General features: G+C 61.7%; 1 protein-coding gene across 1 annotated transcript in view; it reads right to left on the bottom strand.

The window, feature by feature from the left end:
• Nucleotides 1-366: 366 nt before the first annotated feature.
• The window catches only part of LOC103624236 (nuclear receptor coactivator 1-like), a 3,236-nt gene continuing 2,431 nt past the window's right edge, over nucleotides 367-1,171 (bottom strand). Inside the window, exon 2 of the mRNA XM_008643490.2 lies at nucleotides 367-721. Within this exon, the coding sequence (XP_008641712.1) occupies nucleotides 442-721 (280 nt within the window). The 3' untranslated portion in view covers nucleotides 367-441. The remainder of the gene's footprint in view (nucleotides 722-1,171) is intronic.

Raw genomic sequence — 1,171 nt, 5'->3', positions numbered from 1 at the left:
TTCCAGAGCCCCCCACGGAGGATGACGTGTACTGCCGCTGCCTGTCCCATTCCTGATCCCATTCCCGATCCCATTCCCGATCCCATTCCCTATTCCCAGCTCCCAGCGATCCATGGCTCCATTCCTGATCCCATTCCCAATCCCGTTCCCTATTCCCAGCTCCCAGGAATCCACAGCCCCCAGGGATCCATGGCTCCATTCCCAATCCCATTCCCAATCCCATTCCCGGTCCCATTCCCTATTCCCACCTCCCAGGGATCCACAGCCCCATTCCCAATCCCACTCCCGATCCCATTCCCGATCCCATCCCCATTCCCACCTCCCCACTTATCCACAGCCCCCTTCCCAATCCCATTCCCGATCCCATTCCCGATCCCAACCCCATTCCCACCTCCCCACTTAGCCCCATTCCCAAAGCCTGGAACTTCTCGGCCTCTCCCTTCACCCCGACTCCAACACTTCCATCCCATTCCCAACACCGCCCTCGGGATCCCTCGGGATCTGCGGCCGTTCCGGCGGCGGCGCCGGGCCGGGACTGACCTGCTCCGAGCACATGGAATTCATGCCGGACATCATGGAATTCATGGCCATGGTCCCGCCCATGGGGTGGATGCTCTGCACGCCGGAGCCGCCGCCGGCCATGGACACGGTGATGCTCATGTTGTTGTACATTCCCTGCGGAGCCGGCGCCGCCGGAGCCGCTCCCGCTTGGCTGAACACGCTGGAAAACAGGGAACGGCCTCAGCGGGATGTCGGGAATGGCTGAGGAGCAGGGGGGAGGTCACACAATTCCCAAATGCCAAAATGGTGCCGTGGCAAGGAGGTGAAATTCCAGCACCTTCCGATGTTGGCATCATCCAGGATGATCCCAGGGGTGCTGCAGGCTTTCCTTGGACACTGCCGGGGATCCGGGGATTCCCTGGGAATTCCAGCGCAGCCGGGAATTCCTTCCCAACATCCCAGCCCGAGCTCCCCTTTCCCAGGGAAATCCCTCCATTCCCGCCTCTCCCAGCCTGCCATTGGATCCAGCCCCAGCCCGACTCCTCTGCGGGAAGGAATTCCGGCCTCCAGGCCCTTCCCTGGGAATCTCGGCACTCCAGGAAGGCTCTCCCTTCCCTTTCCCATCCCCGACTTCCAGAAAAACCCCTGGCCATGGATTCGGAGCCTCCTG

The sequence above is a fragment of the Corvus brachyrhynchos genome, unplaced genomic scaffold (assembly GCF_000691975.1).
Source record: "Corvus brachyrhynchos isolate BGI_N302 unplaced genomic scaffold, ASM69197v1 scaffold2000, whole genome shotgun sequence".
Lineage (NCBI taxonomy): Eukaryota > Metazoa > Chordata > Aves > Passeriformes > Corvidae > Corvus > Corvus brachyrhynchos.
This window is presented reverse-complemented; position numbering and strand designations above follow the sequence as displayed.